Source organism: Chaetodon auriga, chromosome 1, assembly GCF_051107435.1.
Source record: "Chaetodon auriga isolate fChaAug3 chromosome 1, fChaAug3.hap1, whole genome shotgun sequence".
Classification (NCBI taxonomy): Eukaryota; Metazoa; Chordata; class Actinopteri; order Chaetodontiformes; family Chaetodontidae; genus Chaetodon; species Chaetodon auriga.
Window position 1 is genome coordinate 17,503,622 of NC_135074.1, and position 26,434 is coordinate 17,530,055.

The following is a 26,434-nucleotide window of genomic DNA, read 5'->3' on the forward strand; positions in this document are numbered from 1 at the left end:
CTGAGCTGGAAACACGTTATCCACGTGTTACATTATGGCCACTAATGTTCAGCCTTTGCAAAGGGAGCCTGAAGTGCATTTAGCCAGCCGCTGTAGGCAATCACAATTTTGGGATAAAGTATTTTACTTGAGTAAGTAAATCAGTTTACTACTAATCCCAGTATGGCACTGTACATAAAATGGGAAAAAGTCATTTAAAGATATTTCCCAATGCCATTTAACTTGGTGCAGTGGCCAGTTTGTTGCAAACTTCTGTGTGTGTTGTTCTTTTAAGTGAACAGCTTATCACTTTTAAAGCGCAACAGTCTGTAAAAACTGCTGATGGTGTTTTAATGCATAAAATAAAAAAGAGTTTTTCAATTTCATTTTTACCACACTGTGAACTCAGTCTCACTTCATTACTTGTATTTATGACTTGGTTAGTGGGTACAACGTCTCTGCTGTAAACTCATTGGCTTAATTACACCAGCCATACATCATCAAATACACTCATTACACACAGTGGGGAGAAGACGCGCACTGAACAATGCTGCGCAGCTAAGACAGGTTTTGCAAACTGCAGAGGAAATGTCTGCTTTTAAATTTAGGTACAGTATCTGTAGCATCTGTACAAGAGTTGCAAGTCATGTTAGAGCCAACCATTCACTGTGACGAGAAGCAGCAGGCAAACCAGATAAAACCGGTGGCTTCAAAGCTCTTTGTTTTATGTGAGGCTGTACATCAGCGCTTTGAGCTACATGTTAAGCACACTAACATGCTCACAGTGAAAACGCTACCATGCTGATGCTAAGCATGTACATGTATCACATCCACCATCCTAGTTTAATGTGTTAGCGTGCTAACATTTAACTGAGGCTGATAAGAAATTTCAACAGTTTTGCAGGCATTTGCTGTAAGTATTGGACAAATTCACTTTTTGACCTTTGAATGGCACTAGATGAAAATTATCATCATGATCATAATCATAATTTAGCAGGTGATTTCATTTTAATTCATTCTGGCTTTGATCCCAGTGACATTTTTATTTCATGTTAAGATTTATCTCACAATGTCTCTTTGCACAAGGATACACTTTATTTTGTAATGCCACTCTTCATGACAGAGGTGCTCTCAATAGAGCTGCAAAGGAGGAGGTGCAAGTCAGAGGCCCTGCTTTCAGAAGTGCCATTCATTTTTCCCATTGACAATGTTACATAACTAACATGAAGCACTTCTATGGCTTGAATGGACAAGAGGGTCTCTCAGTTAAATCACTAGTTACAAGCATTAAGAACTGCATATATCTGCTGCTTTGATTAAAAAAAAATAAAAAATTCAAAGGTACAAGCCTGTGTATGTGATCATTTTCAGGTAAATGTTCATTACAACTCCCAGGATGCATTTAGGCATTAAATATTCAATCACAGAGCTTAAAATTCTGTTAGGAGTGATGCTTGGTTCTCTTTCATCTTATCTTCACCTCACACAGTACGTACCATATTTAGATGACCCCAAGAAAAACCTTTGGGTTAATTTTTTGGTATCACTTGTCTGTAATTGGTTACCAAACCTTTGAGGGTGTGACCTGATGTACTTAATGGGCCATAACTCTTTAATGCTATACTGGATTGCAAAAAACAATTTGGAAATGTTGTAAATACAATTCTACCCACAGGAGGCGCTACAGTAACATTAACACATTTTAGATTTTTACAGCTCTGTTGAAATTAATACGATGAAACTTGATGAACTCCATGAGCATGAGCACGATGTATTAGTAAAACACAACCACACTACTTACTGCCATATCGCTTTAAGATAATATTACACAGAAACCAAATTCAGCAAAGTCATAGAGATGGGGATGCTGAACAAGTGTGTACCGTTTGATACAATTTCATCCATAGGTTGCATGAAAAGATGTGAACAAGCTGTAGCAGCAGGAACTTGCAGCAGCCATAGGTGGGAGGAGCAGATAGCAGCCTCCAGCTCTCACACACATTAGAGGTGAAGACTTCGTTGATCCTGGAGGGAAATTCACAAACTACTCAGCAGTATATGAAGTCATTAAATAGAGCCTCATCTTCACCAGCTGCAACATTAAAGTGATGGACAGATTAATGCATCAGTGATTATAATACGATATTCTGAAATGAGCCATTCTGCATAATTGAATACTTTCACTTTTTGTACCTTTAAGTGACAGTTTCAATGCAGGACTTTTACTTGTATGTACTTGCATGCAGTATTTCTACACAGGTACCTTAGTGTAGATAATACTACAGTCAAACTTTTGTCTACTGACTTGTTCGACTGTCGGTGTCTGGAGCTTCAAACCAAAAAGAAGAAAGCAGAGCGCTACGTAAAAATACCGGAAGAAGAAACTTTTTACTTCAGAGAATACTTTATGTGTATAAAAAAATGGGTGAAATACTAACAAACAGATTATGTTCATTGAAAATGTGTAAACTGTAAAATCTTAATCTCTTAAATAAGTATCAAATAAAAATACACATGTAATGTACAAGTGCCTCAATATGGTACATAGTTGTGCTTTGTGTTTATATTGTAGACGCTGCCAGCATGGCTAACACAGTTTGTTCTTGGAGCATCTCCTCATGGTTCTACCATAAGAGAGACATTTGTCCTCCAGACTTCAGCTGGTTTAAATTTCTTTAAAAAAAAAAAAATGTTGAAGGTAAACTATCCCAGTATTTCATAAAAATGTCCATAGAAAGATTAAAGAGGAGCCCAAACATGAATACAATTTTGTGCAGCAGAACTTTTTCTTCCTCTTCTCTGGTCTTCCATAAGTCATCTTGTGACTCTTCAGATGTATTTTGTGGCCTGTAGGTTAGAAACCACTGGATAACAGACCAAACTCTACCTCACTGCATATGAAGTAAGTAAAACTGGCTCAACTTCATCCAGCTACAACAGTATGAAGCTGTTCAACGTAACGTAACGCAACATATACACACGTCACAGAGGCCAATTCTGTGCAGACTGGGCATGTGCATATTTTAAGTATGTTTTGCTAATAATATGTCTGTACTGCATTGAAACCATTGTTGTTCTGGTACTTTTATGCAAGGAATCTGAGCTCTGCTTCCACCACTGTGCAGTTTTTATACGCTGACCCACATTTACATCAAGTTAGATTTATTATATTTAAGTGCATTTGAGTTAATAAAAACACATTCAAATTTGCATAGATCTTTATTTTTAGTAGAATCTATAATTGACATCAATTAAATAAAAAGGAGAAAAACAAAAGCAAAAAAAATCTTTAAATTACAAGAAAATTACACTGCACCATTCATATAGTACAAAAATAGGCCTTATTTTAGAGTTATGTCCCATGTGAAGATAGTCATTCTTGTACATTATTCATAGGTCACAAATCTGTAAGGTACTGTGTGCAGCCACAGGCCAGGAACCTCACCAAGAGGCGGGAGGAGGTCAACAGAGTCATCGAAGGCTGCTCCGCTAACCGCCCCCACCGCCCGCCCCCCCTCCATCACAAAGTGTTTCATTTATACTTGAACAAGCATGCGCACGCACGGACGCACGCAGATCTGATTCAGCCCTTAAGTTAATGGAGATGGGATACATTCTACCTCCTCCCTCCACAGCTGCTGAACATACAAGGTGTCACTGCAGATCTTCCAAATAAAAAAAAAAAAAAAGGCAGAGATGACAGAATGATATCAACAAAACACTTTGAACACAAGTGAAGGGGTCGATGGACTGTGACAACCTGAAAGCAACACGTGGTAACACTAAACAGACAGCATTAAAATGATTGTCTTTGGTTATGCCAAAGATATTGCTCCTATTAACTCCATCCGACTTCATATTGATCACTTCAGACTACATCCTAAGGCGGGACTGAAGCAACATCGAGCTCCACGTAAAATGAATCAGCCGTATGATGGAAAAGCCTCCATCATTCCCACGAGCGAGTCTTCTTTCTTTATAGCCAGAGGAGACAATTTGCAATGAACACAATTTTCTTCTGTAACACTTCTGTTACATTCTACATGAAAAGGATTCACACTTTAGCGCCAGTGAAGTGGTAGCCTTATAATAATGAGCCGCCTTCTGGCACAATTAGATAACCTTTTCTTTCTCTTTAGTGTATAGTTTCCATCACATTCTTGCAGCCACAGTGTGAGATAGCTGCTAATGGTTTTCAGCAGTTCGCCGTGCTTTGGAAGCACTAGCAACTTAATGCTGCCTGCATGATTTTCTTAAAGTTGAACACTTGAATGCACAAAGCTCCGAGTTCATCCTTTTAAAGTTTTCTGAGTTTTCAAGTTGTAGTGAATACAACGTCAAGCTAAGTGGAAAGAATCATTTTGTGTGCGCACTGGAGGGGCCACAGGAACCATAATGTTTCACTTTAGGAGAAACTTTATACTTTCTGGAAGCAATATAAACCCTTTGAAAGGGAAGACGCACAATGAATAATGTTGATGAGACTGAGCAACAATTAGTCAATACTAATAGCAACAAATCGGTCCAGAGTTCCACATTATGGTTCATCTAAAAATGCAAACTCTAAGCATCCAGAATATAAGAAAATTGTTTATGGAAGCAATTTTGGTGCCACATTAGCCCATTATCTGTTGTTTACACACCTCACACCAAGCTGGGAAGTCAGTAAGATTTTGTGGCTCAAGTCTGAGGCTGTACTTATTAGATATTCAAATTAGCACCCTGCTTAAACTGGGGCTAATCAAAGCCTAATGGCACGAGGCACTAATGTGCATCACACAAAGCGATGCAGCACGCACTCCATATTCTGCAGCCACCTCAGCTTTGTTCTTTTGGAGGGCACTTTCTCTAAGATCAACGCTCTCGGGTTGGTGTCCAATCCAGTTTAGTGCTTCCTGGCTGAAACTGCCGCGATAAGCCAAATGTGCTACACCTGCCCTGGCCATCTGAGATGAGTTAAGCCTCTGGCTCAGCGCAGTGTTTGACATACCAATCTTTCTCCATGCTTTTGAGCAGAATGTTGGCAGGTATTGGTTTGAAACTCTTTATTCTCCGATTTTCTATTTTCCTTTCTTTCGCTCTGAGCAGGCATTTGCAATTTAAATCACATTTAGCTGTGCACATTTATGAATAACACCTTCCGAGGAGGCTTTCCAGCACTAGCTGTTAAATTAAAATCCATTTGTTTTGTGTGCAGAATCTCGCCCTCAAAACAAGGAAACTCTTTGATTGTCAGTGATGCAAACTTAAGAACAAAAGGGTCTTTCCCCCTGATAGAGTCACAAAACAAACGCCCCTAACAAAGTTGATTTAGCACTTCAACGCTGGTCAACAAGATCTATGGACAATCCTTCCATTTTATTTTCAATAACAGGTTTGAAGCCCAGGTGTGCCTGCCCATGAATGCTGATCCTAAAGGCAATAAATTTCAAGAGAGATAGGAGGTTCGGGAGATTAGAATTTATACAGCAGCTTTACAGTTTCTGAATTGCAATTGCTTGTTTCTCCTCTAAAACATAAATCTGACTTACATGCCTATCCTCCTAAATCATTCCAGAGAAGCATTTTCATATCTGACCTACATATAATTTGACCACTATAATCATTTAACAGCCCCTATAACAGCGTATGGACCCTTGCTGAATGATATGAGAGGTAGATAAAAGGATGAGCAGCTGCACTTTTGTATGCATGTCATCACCATGACAACCTCTCTCAGCAAGCGCCACTGTTTTTGTACTGGAAATGAAAAAAAAAAAAAAAGAAAAAGAAAAGAAAAAACAACATAGTAGAAAAGGAGATCAATGGATTCAAAATGGCTACTCTGGGTTAAATCATGAGATGCATATTTTAGATGATAACCAGCCCCGGAGAAAAATCACTTTAAAACAATCTTCCCTAAAGGTGTGATTAAAATCTCTCAGAATAAATAGCTGCTGCAGTATCATTCAGAATATAATTAATTGGCAAGTACGCCGAAAAGATAATCTGAAATTCAGATTAGATGAAGTCTGGAGGGTAAGTGCAGAGACGCTGATGAGATGTGGAGTCACAGCGCCGGATTTCTAAACGCAATTCAAGACTTGAAGAAGAGAGCAGAGACGAAGGAGGAAACCTTCACATCAGAGGGCAGATAAACATTTCTCCACCTCATCTGTAGTAAACTAACTCACTCTCACACACACACACACACACACACACACACACACACACACACACACACACACACACACACACACACACACACGACAAGCACGGGCGCACACACACATTAACAAAGTTTCAGGTATGATGATATGAGGCGTGTGTTTGTAGTGTGAATGTTCTGTGTAAAAAAAGAGAAAGCATCAATGTTTTGTCGCCGTCTCTTCTCTATCAAGAAATCAATCACAGGTAACCGAACACCTGGCAGCTGCTTTGAAGCTCTTGTGCTTCACATCAGCACCTCGGCTGCTTCTCTCTCAGCACCGGCACGTGAGAGCATCAGACACAGAAATGAAATGTCCCCAGAAGCCTCAGGACTGATCGAACAGCCCGTGCGTGTGTTTCTTTAAATATCTCTTTTTGTTTTGATGTGGTTCCATGTGGTGGATAATTTGTTCTGAGCGGAGGAGAACGTATAGTTTCCACACTAGAATGAACAAGAGGCCATCTTGAGTCCCCAAAAGCTGGAGGAAGCTTTGACTCACTGTTTGTTCTGCCAGAGCTGAGAGAGATCTACAGGTGAACAATAACTGGATCTCACCTGGATCAATAAGTGTACAGATTTACGAGAAAAAAAAAAGACTGTGTGAGAGATGGGTTCTGTTCAAATACAAATCACTGTCTGATCATAAAGAAAAAGATGACATGACATGTGTAAAAAGCTCTCAGACAGTCTGTTTTGTTTCCCTAATGCTTTTTAATCAGGTGTCACCAGTCTGGACATTTCCAACTACTCTGCTTTGATCTGTGCATTTTTAAAATGCGCTTAAAAAAATGTGACACACTTCAGATAAGTGGTGCTTTTCTGAACAGATCTTGGATGTTGATGTCACTAAACGACACTTCGGAGAGAATCAATGTTTCCAAATCCGATTTCATGCCTCATAATACAATTTTGTTATCACTTTTATGATATAGTACTAAATGTGACAGGACCAGCTTTAGCTTCTCTTTAAAGGGCACTACACTGTTCATTAGATTTACACGCTCACATTCACACAGACACATGTGCGCACGCACACACGCACACACGCACACACGCATGCACGCGTACGCACGCACGCACACACACACACACACACACATACACATACACACATACACACACACACATCTCGACTCCTCACATTCTACAATCTCGTCTGGCTACTGCACTGAGACTGATGGAAAGAGAGAAAAAAAGGAGGAAGAAAGCAAATAATGATCATGTGTTTACTTGTAACAAAAAGGAGCAGGAGCTGGGTGGGGGTGGGGGGGGTAACTCTGCACAGTTAGACACTGTTAACGATTGAGGGCAAGAGGAGGGAGAGAGCCAATTTAATAGAAATGCGCCCAAGTGTGAACAGAGCAAAGCTCGGGCCATCCCGAGTTCTGAGGGACGGCAGCTTCCCATCAGGTCTCCCACAGCAGAGAAGAAGATGAGATCCTGAAACAGGACTCAGACGAGAAGCCCATAAGACAGAGGCAGAAACAAAGGGATGAGAGATAAAACCAGAAAAGACTGTGAAAGGACAGTTACCACAGCCCTGAATTATCAGACAAAATGGGGAGGGGGGGGGTTAAAAGCAGGAGAGACGGAGGGATGTGGGGGAGGCATTAAAGAGCACTTTGTGTTTTGATAAAGGCAGTCCTCTCATTGTGGACGTCAAACTCATCGTTTTCGGAGTCTGTATTTACCTCTTCATCCCCCCACACTGTCGGGATGCCGCGGTAGGACACAACTCTATTTCCCCCAAGGCTGAAGCTGCCCCCGAGGCCGCCGCCAGCCTCCAGTGAGGGCAGCTTAATGAGCGCGCCTGAGCGCAGCTGCAGCAGCAGGAAGATGCCAGCGAAGGTGGCGATGATGGCTATGCAGCTGAGCACGGCGATGGTGATGGGCAGGCGGGAGCTCAACTGGAGCTCTGATGCTGGGTTCCCCTGGCCCACCATGAAGCTGCCAGGGGACTCGCGCATGTACTGGTTGAGGTGCAGACAGGTGCCAGAGATGGGGTCAAGGGAACTGTGGGCAGGGCAGGACAGGCAGGCCAGAGGGCTGAGGCTGCTGCAGGTCAGGCAGGGCGGTGGGCAGGGCAGGCAGGCTGGGACGGAGGATGGTGATATAGAGTTTCCCACTGTGTAGTTGAGGGGCTGGGAGCCCACTGAGAAGCCTGATGGACATTGTTTCACACAGCCCTGCTGAAAGAGGTAGTAGCCGGCATTGCACTCTGTAAAACAGAGAAACAAAAGTGAAGTCCACAGCTGAACACACACCTTTTAACTCTTCTAATGAGTCAGACAACTCAAAAACATGAACCAGGCCAGACAGTCAAGGCTCAGAGAGCCCTACAATGAGAAAGCCCGCTGTGTCTGACATTTCTGTATTTACTCAGCCATTCGGGGTTGTTTGGTATCTTAGAAATGTTGAGGCAAAGTTTCAGGGCAATTTTAGGGCATTCAAATCACCATTTTCACTTGTGTTAGTATTACTTTTGCCAACTTAAAAAAAAAAAAAAACTGATGAAAAGCTGTGCAATTTATATGCTGAGTGCAGCATGTTTAAGTCAACAGACACATTTCCATATGCAGCACGTCCAGATGCAGACCATTGCCTGCAATGGCAATTAACAGACTGTGGATGCTGGGGGTAACAGAGCTGAGAAACAGGAGTGTGAGCCAACAGAAGGAGGAAAATGTAATGCACTGCAGGGTCTTGTCAATGTGTTTGAAAACAGAGAAAATTATAGCTGTGAGCCCTCAGTCAGAGAGTACTGTGTACTACACAATACATGATAATCACAACATATGATAATCATACATAAGATAATTAAATTCATTTCACCCTCTAATGAATCTGTATACGATCTTGTCTGTCAGTGTGTAAGTACCTCTGCCAGCCTGTAGGGGTCAGACTGACAACATGTAGCTGGACTTCACACTGTATCTTGAGACCTTGCCTATAGCAGTATTTGGATTAAGTAGGAGACAGCAGTATGGACACCATTAAATTTAAATGAGATTATTAAAAAGGGACCTGGGGTAAAATTTTATTTGATCTCATCAGAAGTTAGATCTTCATTTAAAATGGAAACTGATGCTAAAGCTACATAATGGCACGATGTTTGCAGGAGCTTGAATAAGATAACTGTGACTCTCAAAAACAAGCCTGCCTACAGCTGACGTAGCCTGACGTACAATGTAAACGGATGCAGCTGAGTACACATGGGATCGTATTTCATCCCGTTCACCTCACAGTGTCCAAGCTGCTTCACATGTCACATCTCAACATGACTCAGTAATTACACTACCACTCCTCGACTGTTGTGACAGCAACTTCCTGTGAGGACCATATTCCCAGGACAGGAGAGATCAGTCTTACCGATGCATATCTGCCTCAGGTCCAAGGTCTTGCAGCTGCCGTTGCCAGGCTGAGACTCGTCAGACGAGCTGGAAGATGCTGAGCCGGTGCCATACAGCACCAGGACGAACTGGGTCAGAGTGCCTGAGCGGAGAGATAGACACGGAGACAAAAAGTGAAATTAACCCGGGAACAAAAGTAGGCCTGTCAAAAACAGTCAGGCTCAGGCACTCCCTACGGTGGATTTTGTAAATGAATCCTCTTCTCATCGCAGACACTTTCTGCATAAAGTGACAGAAAATGACCTCTTGAAATGAGTCACAATTTAAAGACAGCATGGTTTTAATGTGTGCCTAATAAGAGTGTTATAAGGTGCTCGGTTGTGAGGAGTCACTGAAGTGCAGCGGCCTTGTGAGAGCTTCCACTTCAAATCGCTCCTTCCTGAGGAGGGAGGTGTAAGACATTTATCTACATCTGTTTTCTGGGGTTTTCTTGGCTTCTGAATACCATGTTGTGGGTGGAACTGCTATGTCCAGATGCAGACGGTAGTCGGGGGATGATACAAGGGAAACCAACAGGAGTGAAGTATTCACTGTATCATGCACCCTGCTATGTGAAAACGGGTTGCTGCCACACAACCTTCACAGCTCCTATAAAGAGAACAAGGGCACAGGCACGTTGAATACACGTCCTAATCTCCTGGCACTGAACCCTTAACCCCTGAGTTGAACTCTAGACTCAACAGATTAATAGATATGTTGATTAACATTCATGTGAGGTGACCGTAATGCCTCCAGTTTAAATCCACCTGACGACTTAAGTCATACGCCGTACGCCTCTCTCTCCTCCTGTCTGTCTCTCTACTGTCAGCGTCAGATAAAAGGAGAAACAAAGTCCGTAACTAAGAATAACTACATGAAAAGCTACTTAAAATCAGTGCTGAAACAATTCAATAGATTAGTCAGTTTAATACATTTGCTTGCAATAATTACCTTACATGAGAATCAGGATTTAGTATTGCGTGTTATGCCCGTCTTATTTATTTCTAATCATGTACTTATGTTGTTAAGCCTGGCAGTACATGAGTTATGTTTGTATGTATCTGTAAGTCAAACGAAACCAACCAATGAACAGCACATTCAGCAAAATGTTCAAGAAGCAGCAAAGGCGCTTTACCATAGTCACTGGCACCAGCCACGTTCTCAATCTCCAGAGTCCACGCCCCGGTGGGGTTCTCATCCCAGGAGTGGGTGGTCATGAAAGCCCAGTCATTAAAACCCTCGGAGGAGTAGTCATGAGGCCTGTGGGAGAACGACAAGAAGGACTGTCAGCAATTCGTCTTTACCGACTTGAACTGTGTGTCGATCTGTGTGTGTTTGTACCTGGGGTGAAGCAGCGTGGAGCGCGTGCCGGAGGGACTGACAAGGTGGATAGCCAGGTTTCCCCTCCGGTTGTAGGACAGGGTGAGCCGGGCCTGGACGTGCTCTAGTGACGTCACGTGACTGTCTGTCCCGATGCAGGCGTCCACACTCTTGTTAATCGATAGATGGCTGCCGATGTTCCTGTCAAACATGAGAAACGACATGCAGAGAAGACACGTGAAGACAGCGGTGAGCATTACTCGCAGGTTGCGTTCTGGTGAAATCATTACTGGCTCATTGTGAGCTTGGGATAAGCTACACACCAGACAACTGTGAGTGTGGCTTTTTGCTACTGGCTAGTGTGCAAGCCTGTGAAGGGTGAAGAGTTTGTGGCCTTGAACAGGATTAATGTCTTGCAACCTGTAGCACCAACGTCCTCTATGGAAGTAAAGCACCCACCTCTTTTTATTCCTCCCCCCTAAATCCGCTTAGGAGATTACATGCATCCACAACAATTCTGAGGAGGAGGAAGGCGCTGGGGTTTTAGTGTCACTGAGGAGCCCAAATTATAGACAAGATCACTGAACTGTCACGCTTTTTTAAGACACAGTCCCTCCATGTTCAGTCTGATAAATGTTTCACGATGCATTAAAGGACTACATAAACGCTTTCGACCTTTTCAGCAGCCTCTCATGGGAATAGTCTAAAAGGTTAATTTGCAGCACTTTTCTAGATGCCGCCAAGTCATACAGTGACTGTCCACATTATTATTACTATGATGCAAATTTGCAGCAACGCATCACCTCGACATTTGCATGTTGGGGCTTTTGCAATATGTATTTTGTGATGCTTCTAGGCAAGACCAGAAAGCACGAGAGAAGGAAATGGAAATTTATACAAATCGCTGCAGAAGTTGATTTATCATTGCCGGTTGACCGCTGCGGCACGGGTGACTGTGATTTAATGTCTGGGAGAAGCAAAACTTGTGGCGGCATGGCATCTGTTTTTACAAGCACACGCAGAACAGACAGAGGGAGGGACGAGATACAGACCTATGAGACAGCAATCTGCTACTCAGTCACAGTGGCAAAGTCAACGAGTAAATTAGGGCAACTGATCAAGAAGGAGCGATGTGACAATGTTGGCCCTTTTCGTTATCGGCATTTCAGTTGATATGCTATGAAAAATCATCTCAGAGAAGATAGTTAACATTAAAAGATGCCTGTAAAATAACACATGACTTCAGCATCACCAAAACACAACACTAGCCAAAAGACCACCGCCGCACTCACGGTACTGTTGTTTGATTTTCCCCTGGCACGTAGCAGCTCCCAGCAGATCCTCTCCAAGCATCACAGTCACATACAAATTACATATTGGGAATCATTTATTAAAATTATTCTTAAATTAAATCTGTTAACGGATAAAACCCTGGGGAGAGACAAATGTGTATTTTTGTTCAGGGCGTATAAAGCTTTTCAGAACCATCAAAATGATATTCTGGGAGGCAGCCAAGCCTGTAGAACTGCGATCCATTTTGGTAGTGAGTATGCTTGAGAAAGCACAGGGTGTTTCTAAATCATAAATCACTTTCTGAAGAGCTACAACAGAGCCTGCAACATCATGCAATACTTCAGTTTGTTGTAACACAAAATTTAGCAGTCCAGGTGGTAAAGTTTGGTGAATCTTCTTTAAGTCTTTCAGAGGAAAATGTGCACGCACATCCCACACTCAAACTCTCGGATACAAAGCCGGCCTGTATCCTGTAAGACTTCATACTTTAATATTTTCCAAATGTAAACATACGATTAGCTCCACCAGTACAATTAAAATCAATGAGCAAACGCCGCTCGCTCTGGAATCCACAAACAAATCTTTCCTTACACGGAATAACACTAAACTCCAAAGTTATTCATTCGTCTTCTGACTGCTACACAAGCCAAAGTTAATGGAAAAAAAGAAACGTAATTATGGCCATCACGTTGTCGTACTGCACTTTTCCCTGGAAAGATGTCCTTTCTGAGCACACCATCGTGATTCTGATGTCACTGACAGTGAGAAAGACACTGAACGCCTACCTGCTGACTTCTTCCATGTCACTCCAGATAAGTGAGTCAGCTAAATACTTAAAACGTAAATTGAATAACCTGCCTTGACTGCTGCTCCCAGACGCTCGAACCATCTGCTCTGAGCATCTCGTAGCTGCGGTAAAAGAGAGAGAAACCTCAAACCGGGCGAGAGAAGTGACAGGGAGTGCATAATGAAGAGGAGATGTCAGGCTGGGTTTAGACAGGGAGCGAGAAAATGGCTGAGGAGAAATATTGACTCTTTACAGTGAAAGGGACGCAGGAGTTGACAAATTACGATTTCTCTTTTAAATGCTCCCTCTTGAGCTGAGCTGAGTGCCTGCTCGCGCACACACACACACATACACAAACACACACATACACACGCACTTCTACACTTGTGAGGACCGTGATTGACATAATGCATTACCCCGGCCTTAACTTTCAGAAGTAAAGGCCTAAACTTAAATCTTAATCTTCAAACAGTCCTTTGAACCAGCCAAAATATCCTCACTTTACAAAAATGTCCTCATTCTGTTGGTTAAAAACTTGTTCTGGTCCCCACTATGTAACACAACTACACACATACACAGACAGACACACACACACACACGAGACGCAGAGCATTTCAACAGGTGCCCAGAGCCGAGCTGAAGACGTAACGTGTCTCTGCAGCAAAGCGTGACAGCTCAGTCACACACGGGCATCTCAAACGCCTGCATTCTGTTAAGGACAAATTTCTCTTATCGCATCTCAAACATCCAGATTGATCTCATCGAGCTGCTTAATCACAGGCTGAGTTTAAGTCAGTGCATAGAACCTTTTATTTAATGTGTGCCTCTTCTACTATTTGTATTATTTACGGCTGCTAATTATCAGCATAAATGATCTTTCTGGTGACATCTGCTTTGCTGATCACTGTTTACTCCAGTCATATTTCATCTGCTTTATCATAAGTTTGTATCATACGGTTAGTTACTTCTGTCTTCAATGTGCTGCTGATATCTTAGCCACGGATCTAATTTTTTTTTAAGGCAGTGAAGCACTGGAGGGGTACTCCAGTGATTTAGGATTGCCTTTCCATGAACTGGGGGGCCTCACTCGAGATAGGTTCAGGCAGTCAGAAGGTATCCTGACTTTTAGTCCCAAGTAAGTGTCAAGCTCCTAAAATGCTGAAATTTCCCATGGTGCAATGCAACTGCATCTTTCAGTACATCCCCCTTGACTCCTAATCCTGCTGATGGAACAACCTGCCGAAAGTCTTCAAAATAGACAAGCTGATCGCTTTTAATCAATTGAACATTCTTTTGATAGACAAAGAGCAGTGAGAGGGTCGGCGTGTTACTTGAACTGATGTCTCATGTTGTTGTCCTTGACATGTTTATTGTGAAACTTCTTGATACTTCTATTGCTTAAAGGGCATCATTGTAAAACAAAGCTTGCTGTCTATGGGATCCCCTGTTTGAATAAATAAAAAAATATACTGTATGTTAAGGCTATTTCAAAATCCAGACTGTTTGAATGTGCGAAAAACTACATATTCAACCAAATCTAAATGTGCATGTCAGCACAACAGACTGTGAGTTGTACACCAGCAGGGGGCGTTCCTAACACACATCCATCAGACCCACTGAACACACTGTTGCTGTATCAGTAAAATAGGCTATGCAGAGAACAGGCTAGCTATGCTGAACAGACATCAAACAAGGACGTAAAGTGACTAAAAACTGAGGCAGCAGAGGCACCTTTGAGCAAAGAGAACAACATTAATTCTACAGTGTAGTTTCCGTTTAAGCTACGTGAGCTGCCTTCAAATTAATCTGAACAAATTACTTGTTAGCTCTAATTAGTTTTCACCACTTTTTAAGTGACGGCTGTAATATGTGTAGACACTTGTAATCAGGGTTCTAGAGATAAAGTCAGTAAGCTGTGTGTGTGTGCGTGTGTGTGTGTAGTGTACTAACCTTGGCTCACAGACCATGGTGATGACACATTTCCTCTGTGGCCCCACATTGTCCCACGTCTTTGCCAGCGCTACAATTGCACTGGCATCAAGTAAACCATATCCGTATGAATGGCTAACTGCAGTGACCAGGACACAAAAGAGGAAATGTCAGCCTGATTCTCCCAGCTCCAACTTTATACATCAGCAACACAGGGTCTATCCCATTTTAAGCTTTCACACAACCAGGGCCTGGCATCTCGAATGACAGTTTGGTTTCTTCGACACATAACATATAAATGAGTCTCAAAGGCGTCTGCAAACCGCAGAGGGCAAAGGAGAACTTGGAGGATGTTGCTGTACCTTTACGGCCAACCCCATTGGTTCTCCAGTCATTGGTGAGCAGGTGGGCAGGGTGAGAAGTTCGTACAACCAGATGTTGCATGTCCCTCCAGGTCAGGTTTTTACTGGAACAAGTGTATATGGCAAGCACGCACACACGCACACACACACACACACACACACACACACACACACACACACACACACACACACACAGAGCCACATAAAAAGAGGAGACGCATGCACGCACCCACGCACACACAGACAGAGGAACACACATGGTAAGACTATTAAAAAGTTGAGACACTCAAATACATCAAACAGACGAGTCTGACAATACGTCCCACAGTCTTAACCTGCAGGTGGACAAATAGAACACAATGAAGCACCAGTCATATGCACCTGAATTACAGTAAACTAAATTCCTGCCCGTTGGCAAACTGAATAGCAAAATGAAAACCTGAAAAGTGATTATCCTGCCTGCAGCCACGCATCACAAAAAGGGTTACAAGAGGTCACAGTTGGGGTTAACTTCAAATGTGTTAACGTGTTATCATCTTATTGTGGATTTCCTACAAAAAAACATATACTTTTCCCACTTGCTCAATACCTTTTTCATCAAATTCGTTCCTAATTGCAATCTTTTTCTATAGCCAACTACGTTTTGCCACAAGCCTAATTACTCATTTGCAGGACTGTTCTGACATTCGTGTTTGTCACTCCATTAGTGCTGCCTGACTGGATAAGAGTGATTGGTGCTTACATCAAATTGTAGCGTTTTTGTAAATGCACTGCAAAAATCTGTCAGGCAGAAGCGTGAAAAAGTAATTCATGAAATGGGATAATCGAGCAGAATCGATGCATAAACACACTGTCCTGGCAGTTAAGCACTGATTTAGTACGAGAGTGTTAAATTTATAATGAGGCTTTCAAAAAAAAGAGAAGAAAACGTTTCACCTGTTGCTACTTAATGACCAATTGCAGTTAAGAAACTTCTCACCACATGCTAGAAACTGATAACAGTGGAGTATTAATTCAAACTAATTCGGCTTTTGGAATATTTTAGTGTGCGTGCAGGTTCTGAAAATGACAAATCTTTCTCTAGAATAATTACAGCACAGTCTAATCATGACTTCGTTCTGAAAAAATTACATTTAAAAGATTCCTATTCCATTGGATTAAAAGATTTTCATCGACAAAAGTCAGTGAAATATGCAGAAAGGGGAGGCTAGAATGAGGCCGTGCAGCTGAAGAGAACTGCAAGACTTTGTGAGACTCAGAAAAATAGTGATAAGCACTTACTTGGCCTCAAGGGCAAGGGCGATGATCCCAGCAGCAAGCGGGGCAGAGGCAGAGGTGCCTGTGTGGGAGTCTGTGCATTTTGATTTGAGGTCTGTCGTCACCTAAGGAAAATGAACACGGTGATGCTTAAAGAGACGGCAAAAATGGAAAAAGTGGAAAATATTCTCTACCAATTCAGTTTTATAACTGGTCCATCCACACCCAGCATCACACACCCCACACTTTTACCACAACTTTTTATTATTATTCCAAATACATTAAGGAGAACTCTTGTCTTCGCTCACTTCTTCTCTGTCTCATATTTGCAGGAGGCAGAAATCATCTAATAGTTAAAGAAGCAGGAACCAAAGAGCGAAAAAGTCCTGGGCATGACTCCCCGGATCAGAAAGAAAATCAAATCGAGAAAATGGTATAACTCCTGTTCAACCTCTCTCAACAACTGGCAGTGAGGTGAGCTACTCTTTTTAGATTGAACTACTCCACTAGAGATCTCCATGGCGACTTGTTCTGGGCGGCGCCCAGGAATGAATTTCTGCAGCTGGATGAATACATAGGCAGGCGGTGCAGAACCGGCATGTTTGTACTCAGCAAAACCAATATTGGAAAGGATAAAGGTTACAAAACTTTCCCTTGCAAAAAAAGCCCCCGGTTACCACCTAAAGGGAAGGTCAATCAATGTAACTGAATAAGACTTCAAAAATGGAGAAGCGAAAATCTGCTTCATGTGCAAACCAATGCAGAGCCTCCAGAAACTCATCTTTTAACAGACTAAATAGAATAATAAATGCACTGGCAGAACTGACTTGAGTGGTCGGATTACACATTCAGGAGCGTCCCATATGAACCTTACTTTAAATTGAAAGAGAGGGATAATGTAAGTATTATTAAAAAAATAAAAAAAAACAGAAATAAAGATATTCACTCCTCCATAACCCTGGAGGTCCCACCACCTCTCTTCGGCTCCATCTCTTCATCCTCAGGTTCATGAGTGACAGCACAATTAAATGAGTACAGCACTGAAGCATTAAGGGACCAGCCACATGTCAGGGAGGTGTCATAAGCTGTCCGTCCAGTTGGTCTGGCTGCTCGACGCTATGCTCGAGAAGGAAAGACTGTGTGTGACACTGTGTTTGTGAGAAGAATATTAAGCGGCAACCGATTGCCATATGGAGTTTCAGCCGTTCACGATTCGTTATAATTTTAATGGCCCAATGCGGGATGAATGGAGAAGAAGAAGAGTGAGGCAAAGGAAGAAAGAATGGAGAAGTCGTGCTGTGGTTCAGACAGCCGGCACAGAATAAAGCTGCAGAGCCTAATGCTGCAAATGAGATTCAATTAACCACTTAGTCCCATGGAGATAAAAAAAAAATTATTAGCAAATATTTTGATAGCCAATTAAATCATTAAGTTATTTTTAAAGCAAAACTGGAAAGAAAAAAAGAGTCTTTGGCTCCAGCTTCTCAAATATGAGCATTTCCTGGTGAGAGCAAGCTGGCTGGACAAAATGAACGATATTAAAGGCCACACATCTCTGGAAAATTGCAATTTTCTGACTATTATTCTATCAAGAAAATAATTGGTGGACTAATTGGTAATTAAGACAACCGTCACTTGCAGCCATACGTACAAAATGCAATTGTGCACACACACAGGGAGGCATGCACATGATAGGCATCCCTGTCAATGTGTTCAGGTAATATGCTATGAAATACAGCCCTGAGGAAGGACATGAATTCAACATGTTTGTTAGACCTCAAGGATACACTATGTGTTTTGGGAAGTGAACATTTGTTTACTAGAACAGTCCACAGGGCATCTTCAATGAATCGAAACTGTTGGTGATTGATGTACTAATCGATTCAGCGCTAATTATAATATCAGACTGTTCTATGTCCGATGCACAGGAGAGGAAGAGAATGAGGAAACACTGGAGGCAAACGTGACTCACTATCTGTTTCTCGTTGAGGTTCCCCGAGCTGTAGGTGGTGGCGAGGGTGGACGAGCAAGCCTCGCTGTACCAGGGGACATTGCCATTCTGGGTGGAGCTGCTGATGGACAGGGTGTAGATACTGTTGGTGTAGCCGTCGCAGTTGCAGCTGTCCTTCTCCCTCCCTCCGTTCCCAGAAGCCCACACAAAGATGGAGCCCAAACCATTACGACCCTGGAGGAGGCACAGTACGATCAGACGAATGGAAAAAGACGACCACCTACCCTTTCATTCATTCATTCATTCATTCATTCACTCACTTACTCACTCGCTCACTCACTCACGCTGTTGGTCCCCATCCCAATCATAGGAAAGCAAATTAATTCCAAGGCTCCTTTGAAAAAGGGCCACTCACTCAGTAAATTAAAGAGCTAAATATCACATGACAGCAATGCAATTCAAAAAGGCACTATATGACAACAGCTCACTGTGATAAATCATCCAACCTCTCAGCTTCTGAAGTGCAATAATTTTCTTCTAAGAGCCGCTTTATTGTATTGACTGGAACCGTGTCTCTCTGTACTGATCAAACCCAGCTATGCACCACCCACATCACCATCTGACAGCGCTGTCACTGTGGCAATTATCTTAGTAGTCAGTGTCAGCGGGTCCAATCAGCTTTATGGCACATGCCTTGAATCCTGCTGCCCTGCAACACGAGTCAGTGTTAGCTGGATGGATGTGTTTATTCATGGGGTGCAGATGTGAGAGCCTGGGGTGTGATCTGTGTGCTTATCTGCTGACTTGTTCTTTATACATATATGACACCGTCCCATGCATTAAAACAAGTGCCGCTATCAACAACGGGGCTGCTTGTACGGCAGTGCAGCCCCTGTTTGGGTAATATTCAGATTCCCATCCTGTCACACGCTGACAGGATAGTGCCCCCCCGCTCCTGAAAATGTCTTTACTTCTTTATAGTTGTTAGGAATGTGTTTGGGAGCCTTTTGATTAGAAATGTTTGTCAAGTCATTTAAAGCTCCACTAACTGCTTGATTGGAAATCTAAAAAACAACCTTGACTTATTATTATCTTTTCTTTTTTTTAAACACTTCACATTTGAAAGGACCTCATGCCGACCGACTGAAAGAGCTGAGGGATAAAAGATGAGCTGGCAATTTAAGAAGTGTCCTTCAACTAACAATGAATATAGCAAAAAACAAACAACAACAAAAAAAAAAAAACACTTTTTATACTTCTATTCCTTTTCCAAGATTTTCGTCCCTGGTGGCTTTTTAGAGGACGTTCTCTTCCATTCCTAATTGTCAGGGTCAAAAAACTGCTTTGTTCTTCCCGCTTGTGTCCTCTCATGCTTGAACAGTTCAATTACTGACTGCTGAAAGGAAGCCACACACAAAGGCAGTAAATAATTTCTTCTCTCACACAAACTCATACACACAAACACACACACACACACACACACAGACACACACACACACACACCTCTGTAACTCCACGCAGGAAGGCTTCTTTGGCGAGTTTGGCAGGTCCATCGACAGTTTTGCCGTCATCCTCTGGGCCCCAGCTGGCGCTGTAGACGTCGATGTGCTGGGGATTCAGACTGAGAGACTGGGCCTCCACCATGTCAGTCACCTCACCGTCCAGCATACGCACACCTGCACCCACATGCACACAAACACATACAGACACACCAAATGACAAAACAGAAAGCTTTTCTTGAAACTTGCAAGTGAAAGTTCATATAAAATTAACTGAACATCGAACCAAAGCGTAACTCTTGAGACTCAGTCTTGCTAAAAACCGAGAACATGGTGGACATTGCAGGCAGAACAAAAAACATATTATGTGATTTAAGTATTCAGTAAAAATAGTTCTCTAAGCAAAACTGAATCTGGCATTAGCTGTTGTTAGTTAACAGTGCTAATGTGAATCTGGTATATTGGAAATCTATGTAGAACTCAAACACTAAAAATGGACCTTACAGCAATCAGAACCCCGTCAAAGTGTTGGGCATCTACAATGTTGTGTGATACTTTTCTCAGACGGACCTGAGGTCTGATAAACTGCGTCAAGTGATGTCTCTTAAGTCAACCTCGCAGGATCCAGTTCCTTTTGTCTGCAGCTCGGTGCTTTAGTGCATGGTGCTGCAGCTCTGTAGGTTTACCTGACTGGGTGCTCATGTTCAGAGAGGTTGACACGTGTCGGAACAAAGCAACGCTACTACGTTCTTGTTTGATTTGCATATTTACACACTTGTTTGCAATGGTGTACCTTGTCTGTGCGTATTTGTACAGCTCAGGCACTGGTGCAGCACATCCTGGTGGTGTTTGATATTTGTGAATCCACTGTAACATTTTTGTGGAACACTAGGTAAAATCAACGCTATATCTATTGATGTGCTTCGGTGCTTGAGCTGGCTTGGGAAAAACAAATGAAATGAGATCAATTGCATTGTGGGTGAACTGCCTGCTCAAGTGTCAGGCAGACTTCTGAGACTGAAAACTCAGATAAAAAGATGAAAGAAAGGATTAATTGTCTTCCTCTTTGTGTCTGGATGAAGTCACTTCACTTGTTTTAACAGAGGGGAATGATAGCCAGTGTTAAACGGCAGGTTTCAACTAAGGCTTAATGTAAGCTACTTCAAGTGGTCACTGATGAAGTGTTGCGCCAGAGATGAAACACCGGCACACACAAAACAATGCAGAAAAGCCAGACAGAGAGAGTGGTGCTCATCCTGACCAATTATTTCTGCTTCAAGTTCAGGTTTTCTTGTAACAGAACCACTTCTCTGTCTCAGCAACGTTCCTCCACAGAAAAGCTGTGAGAAATCAAAGACAATAACAAACTCATTTCCCCCTTTGATGCATTGCAGGTCAGGTTGCTCCATGCTGCTCTATATGGGTTAAAGCAACCAAGCACTGGCTCTTTGAAGTCCCCCAAAAGCATCAAACAGACACTGAGCTGCTAGTGTTTCCATGGCAGCCTGCACTTCAGTGAGAGAGCCATGTGATTCGTTGAGGAGACTCAAGAATCTCCAGTCCCCATCCCAAAATATCCATCCCAAAAACCAGAGGCCGAGGTCGACAATGCATCGAGGTAAATGCATCAGTGTTCGGGTTGTTAATTGTCAGATCACATTTAACTTTTGCACTGCTGGTTCAAAATACAATAGGCAGTACAATGTACTAAATAAATAATCAAGAAATCTGAATTGTTCAAGGAACATTTCTAATAGTTTTAGGTTTTGAGAGTGTAAATTATGATTTTACAACTGAAAGCAGGAGTCAAACATTTGGATGACTGTAATAATATTTTCGCTGTTAGAACGTCTGTCTTAGTTTCAACGTTGTGATATGTGACTGTAATCTAAGGCGCGGTAAAATGCTGGATCCTGACCAAAAAAATAATTTTATTTTTATATATTTTGTAGAGGCAGCAGAGCCAGGAGCAGCTCACAAAAGACCACAGCACACTTCTTTCTCTTGTCTTGCTTTAGCCAACCTTGACAGTTCTCGAGGTGAGGAGGAAGAGCAAACACAAACACACTCAAGGATTCTTTGTAGTTTCTGAATTTTGCTTCAGTTCTAGTTCCTGATTCAACTGACGGAAAAGAGCCTTGAGTGTGGATAAAAGCACATGTGTAGGTCTTTCACAACACCACACCATCTCCTGCTCTGCCTACATGACCACATGTAGCACATTTGTTAGGTTATAAAGGCTGCATGCCATGTGGTGCATTCTCACATGCCATCATAAAGAGCAGAGTTATAGCACTATACTGACAAGGATCAAACTTTATGAAAGCAGGATGTAGGCAGGACGCTACGGACATAAGCAGAGAGGTAATGAGTTCAAGTATGCAGTGGGATAAAGGTGCTCCTTCAGTTAAAACAGTGTTTCTCAATTCCGGTCCTCGGGCCCCCCTGCCCTGCATGTTTTAGATGTTTCCCTCCTCCACCACACCTGATTCAAATGATCGGCTCGTCATCAAGCTCTGCAGTGGCTTGATAACGAGCCACTCATTTGAATTGGAGCAGGAAATATCTAAAACATGCAGGGCAGGGGGGCCCGAGGACCGGAATTGAGAAACACTGAGTTAAAATGACACATCATGATGTTACTTCATGGAATCAGCAGAGTCCATGACGGACATTACAACACAACCTCTGCACAGGAACAAGAAACAAGCAGCCGCAATTATAAACCATGTGAGCGATGTGACTAAACCAACAGCTAACTGTAATCCTGATAGACCATTTCGAGGGGCTTCGATTTTAGACGGTGTTTTTGGAGCATTCCACAACTTTCCCCGTCTTTAGCTGCTCCTGTCTCAACTTGTTTGAAGCTTGTTGCTGCATCATATTCAGAATGAGTGGATATTTACAAAAGTTTAATTGAGCATATTGTCAAAAAGGATTAGCAAATGATCAAATTGTGTTTAAACTTTGTTGTTTTTCTTAATATGAAGAAGTCGCTGCAGCTTCCTTTGAAGAATGGGAACAGAAACAAGAAAAATCTATTCCCTCCCGGCAGGCAGAAGCCAAACAACCCCTTAGGGTGTAAAACCCTTTTTAGAACAAACAAATTAATATTTCACAATATTTTGCCACACTCACATACTTTGTATCTTCTTTGCAGATTCTACTATGTGGTTGTTTGTCTCTGACACAAAAATAATCTTAAATAATAATAATGTTTCATCATTAAATCATGATGTTTTCAATTGACTGTGAGTCAGTGAATTCATACTGAGTTCACACCGTGACACCACAACAGCATGGCCAATGTACAGACCTGCTTTAAAAAAAAATAGAAAAAAAAAAAAGAAAGAAAAGCATACTTTAGTTCCATTTACAACCAGAAAAAAACAGAGAAAAGCAGCAAATCCTCACATTTCAGAAGCTGAAAACGTTAAATGCTAATCAGTTATCAAAATAGTTACTCTACCACGTGAAGAGAGAGAGAGAGAGAGAGAGAGAGAGAGAGAGAGAGAGAGAGAGAGAGAGAGACGTTAAACCAGAAACAAACAAAAACCAACATGAATAAGAATCTCTTTTTTTTCCCTGGAGTTTGGACTTTGTTAAATTAAAGGAGAGGAAGGTGAAACTCGGCAACACGCTGCACACAAAGGTTTTACCAGACACTGGGTGATGAAATTTCATTAGCCAGAGAGACACAAATATCAAGCGTGTGTCGGTCAGGAACAGCGGGGGGAGCGACATCACAGCAGGGCGTCAACGAGCCCCTGCCTAACATGTACTCTGACGATTTGACTTCAGCCCGTCTCTGCCATGGCTTCAAAAAAAAACTTTAAAGTGGGCATTTCGCCTTCAACAAACTATAAAGGCAGCGCTTTCAAGTTTGCAGAACCACAGTGAAACTCCGAGCCCCCCTTTATCTCTTTCTTTGACTTCTTTCGAGATGCCACCAGCACAACCAGATGTCTCCGAATAAATTGAGTTAGCAGTTTATTAGGCACATCTGTACAATCCAGAGCAGCCCAGCACAGCAGCACTGGAATAAACCCCGTCCTCATGAAGCCCGCAATGTTTTTGTCGGGCAGGTGTTAATTCAACTGCGGTATGTTTGGTGGTCGTAGCTACACGTAGGGGTGGGTTTGTACTCGAGTGTATATTGGAGGGTGTGTATAATGTTTTGTCTGCACCTATTTACAGCAGACACAGAAAACGAACATTGCATTAGAAGTTAATTACATTTTTGTTTATCTCAAAAACAAACTAAGAGGAGCAAATTAAGCTAACACAGATTCCACTAACGCTCCAGCGTCGCACCATTTCATCATGTCCCTGTGCTTTATGACAGAGGTGGAAAAGGTACAGAGGCAAAAGCAGTAATACCACAATGCAGAAATATACTCAGTCAAAAGTCCAGCATTGAAAGCTTTACTACAAATTATTGGCATAAAAGTATACCTTAAGTACCAAACATAAAGCACTCACTATTAGCAATGGCCCATTTTAGAATAATGTATAATATATAATTGGATTATGACTATTGATGTATTCATGTACGTATCACTTTAATGCTGCAGCTTGTAAAGTTGCAGCTAATTTGATTGACTATATATACTGCTGTGCAAGCTTAATTTATAATACTCTAACATTTTATTTGCTGGTAATATTTTGTGTTAGCAGTCTGAATGTGTGAAGTAACTACTAATTTGATTTTTGAAGTGGAATAAAACGTATAATGTTTCTCTCTGAAATGTAATCAAGTTGAAGTAAACAGTAACATAAAATGGAACTGCTACTGTAAAGCACAAGTACCTCAAAAATGTACTTAAGTGCAATACTCGAGCAAAAGTACTTTGTGAGGTTCAAAGACGATTTTTTAAATACTCTTACAAAACCACTACATGTACAGTGCATTGGCAATCCACATCACAACTGTGGGAGACTTAGTGGCATGCTGTGCCCGGGAAATGAACTGAAAATAAGACTGCTGCTGCTATTCTGGTAGTAAAAAAGAAAACAAGGGATGAAACTAAGGGTTACGCCTGTGAGAACAAATCAATCTACTGGTTTTCATTCGATCATACCTCCAATCTTGGCATTGTAGGCCACACCGACTCCACAGATCCCATTGTTGGCTACTGCTGCCACCTCTCCTGCACAGCGCGTTCCATGCCTGGAGAGGAGGAAGAATGAGAAAGTGAGAGGCATGTTTAAGGGAAACTGTTAATCCTTGTAACTGTCATACACCTAATGGCACAGCAGTTTGCTGAATATGTACCCCCAGGTAGTGTACATATAACAACGTTTGCTTGTGTGAATAATGTGCTCCCTCCTGCACCGTGGTCGAGCCGTAGACGGAGACAAAACAAACTCATGGAGACAGGTTCTTGGCTCTGATTCCTTCAAACAAATCTGAATTCCCATTTGTCCGAAAGAAAACATTCAGCCAATGAGTGGAGGCCACCGTACATTATCTCTGGCCTTCTGACATCAGTAACCTTGGAATGCCGCCAGGGCCTGAATCAAGTCGGGGGGAAAAAGGGGAAATAAGATGACATGCTACTGTCACACGGGGGGAAATTGTGAATTAGATCTGCTGTTTTCACAATGAGTCCTTCACTAAGCCTGAGCCTCTGTAGTGAGATCTAGCTGCAGGCACTGCAGTGAAGAGATCCAAGAAGCCGCTACAGAGAGACTGATCATCACATTCCAGTCAGGTGCATTCTCTTGGTCTGCCAGATGGATATGCACTCTTAATGCCCTTCAAACTGTGGCGCAACCCCCGCTGGAGCACAGCCATTCCCAGACAGGAATGCTGGAGCCTGGGCAGCACTGTGCCACCCCAGGAAACAACAGAAACAGTGAATATTCACTACTGAAGCCACTATCTACTCAAGCAGGCTTCCATTAAGGCACTCTGGGTATCCAGCCAAACCAGACAACACAAGAATCAAAACATCAGCAGTAGACATCCTCCCCTGACACAGCAGACCATATCTGCTGTCAGGATATGGATGTTTAATCTGAGGGGAACCCGCCAAAGCTACTGTTATCAGTTATTAATGAGTATTAAAGAAATCATTAATCCCCCAGATTTAATTTCCCCAACTGCAATTTAAACTGCTCACAATGGAGAGATCAGAGGTCAGAGAAGTTGTAACCGATTTTTAATTGACTATTTCTAGTAAGACTTCTGCTTTCATTAAGGACACAGGTATACCTACAGAAGGTCAGAGTATTGTAATGTAATCCCCCAGAGATCTCTCTTGGCACTGTGTCTCTAATGTGTCTCTAAGACGTCAGTTAGCTGGAGCCAGAGGTTACAAGAACTGCTGCAGAAAAAAAACATCATCCACACCAAAGTCAATACACAAACTTAAGTCATGCGGACATTTTCCACAGGACTTTATCTCAACGTTCCTGGAAGTGACAAGTCTGTTGACTTTGGAGCCATATGCGTTACAGCATCCGTGTTTGTGAT

General features: G+C 42.3%; 1 protein-coding gene across 1 annotated transcript in view; it reads right to left on the reverse strand.

Annotated features, from left to right (window-relative positions):
• Positions 1–7,285: 7,285 nt before the first annotated feature.
• furina (furin (paired basic amino acid cleaving enzyme) a) overlaps positions 7,286–26,434 on the reverse strand; it is a 73,381-nt gene continuing 54,232 nt past the window's right edge. The window contains exons 7-16 of the mRNA XM_076727329.1: positions 25,038–25,126; positions 19,961–20,133; positions 18,479–18,691; positions 16,531–16,631; positions 15,250–15,353; positions 14,909–15,026; positions 10,900–11,079; positions 10,694–10,818; positions 9,539–9,661; positions 7,286–8,387 (exon numbers count right to left, since the gene is read on the reverse strand). Of these exons, the coding sequence (XP_076583444.1) occupies positions 7,780–8,387; positions 9,539–9,661; positions 10,694–10,818; positions 10,900–11,079; positions 14,909–15,026; positions 15,250–15,353; positions 16,531–16,631; positions 18,479–18,691; positions 19,961–20,133; positions 25,038–25,126 (1,834 nt within the window). The 3' untranslated portion in view covers positions 7,286–7,779. The remainder of the gene's footprint in view (positions 8,388–9,538; positions 9,662–10,693; positions 10,819–10,899; positions 11,080–14,908; positions 15,027–15,249; positions 15,354–16,530; positions 16,632–18,478; positions 18,692–19,960; positions 20,134–25,037; positions 25,127–26,434) is intronic.